This window comes from Parus major, unplaced genomic scaffold, assembly GCF_001522545.3.
Source record: "Parus major isolate Abel unplaced genomic scaffold, Parus_major1.1 Scaffold689, whole genome shotgun sequence".
Taxonomy (NCBI): domain Eukaryota; kingdom Metazoa; phylum Chordata; class Aves; order Passeriformes; family Paridae; genus Parus; species Parus major.
In genome coordinates this window covers 7,401-7,732 of record NW_015379573.1, presented here as the reverse complement: position 1 = coordinate 7,732, position 332 = coordinate 7,401, and the positions used below count along the sequence as shown (strand labels likewise).

General features: G+C 58.1%; 1 protein-coding gene across 1 annotated transcript in view; it reads left to right on the top strand.

Annotated features, from left to right (window-relative positions):
• Positions 1-259: 259 nt before the first annotated feature.
• The window catches only part of LOC107199425 (receptor tyrosine-protein kinase erbB-3-like), a gene marked incomplete at its 3' end in the record, with an annotated part of 7,446 nt that continues 7,373 nt past the window's right edge, over positions 260-332 (top strand). The window contains exon 1 of the mRNA XM_015616754.1: positions 260-268. Within this exon, the coding sequence (XP_015472240.1) occupies positions 260-268 (9 nt within the window). The remainder of the gene's footprint in view (positions 269-332) is intronic.

Sequence of the window (332 nt, the reverse complement as noted above, 5' to 3'; positions counted from 1 at the left end):
GCCAGTGTGAAGTTGCCGTGGCCAGTGTGTAGTTGCCATGGCCAGTGTGTAGGTGCCGTGGCCAGTGTGTAGTTGCCGTGGCCAGTAGCCCGTGGCCAGTGTATAGTTGCCGTGGCCAGTGTATAGTTGCCGTGGCCAGTGTGTAGTTGCCGTGGCCAGTAGCCCATGGCCAGTGTGTAGTTGCCGTGGCCAGTGTGTAGTTGCCATGGCCAGTGTATAGTTGCCATGACCAGTGTGTAGTTGCCGTGGCCAGTAGCCCATGGCCAGTGTATAGTTGCCATGGCCAGTATGTAGTTGCCGTGGCCAGTAGCCCATGGCCAGTGTGTAGTTGC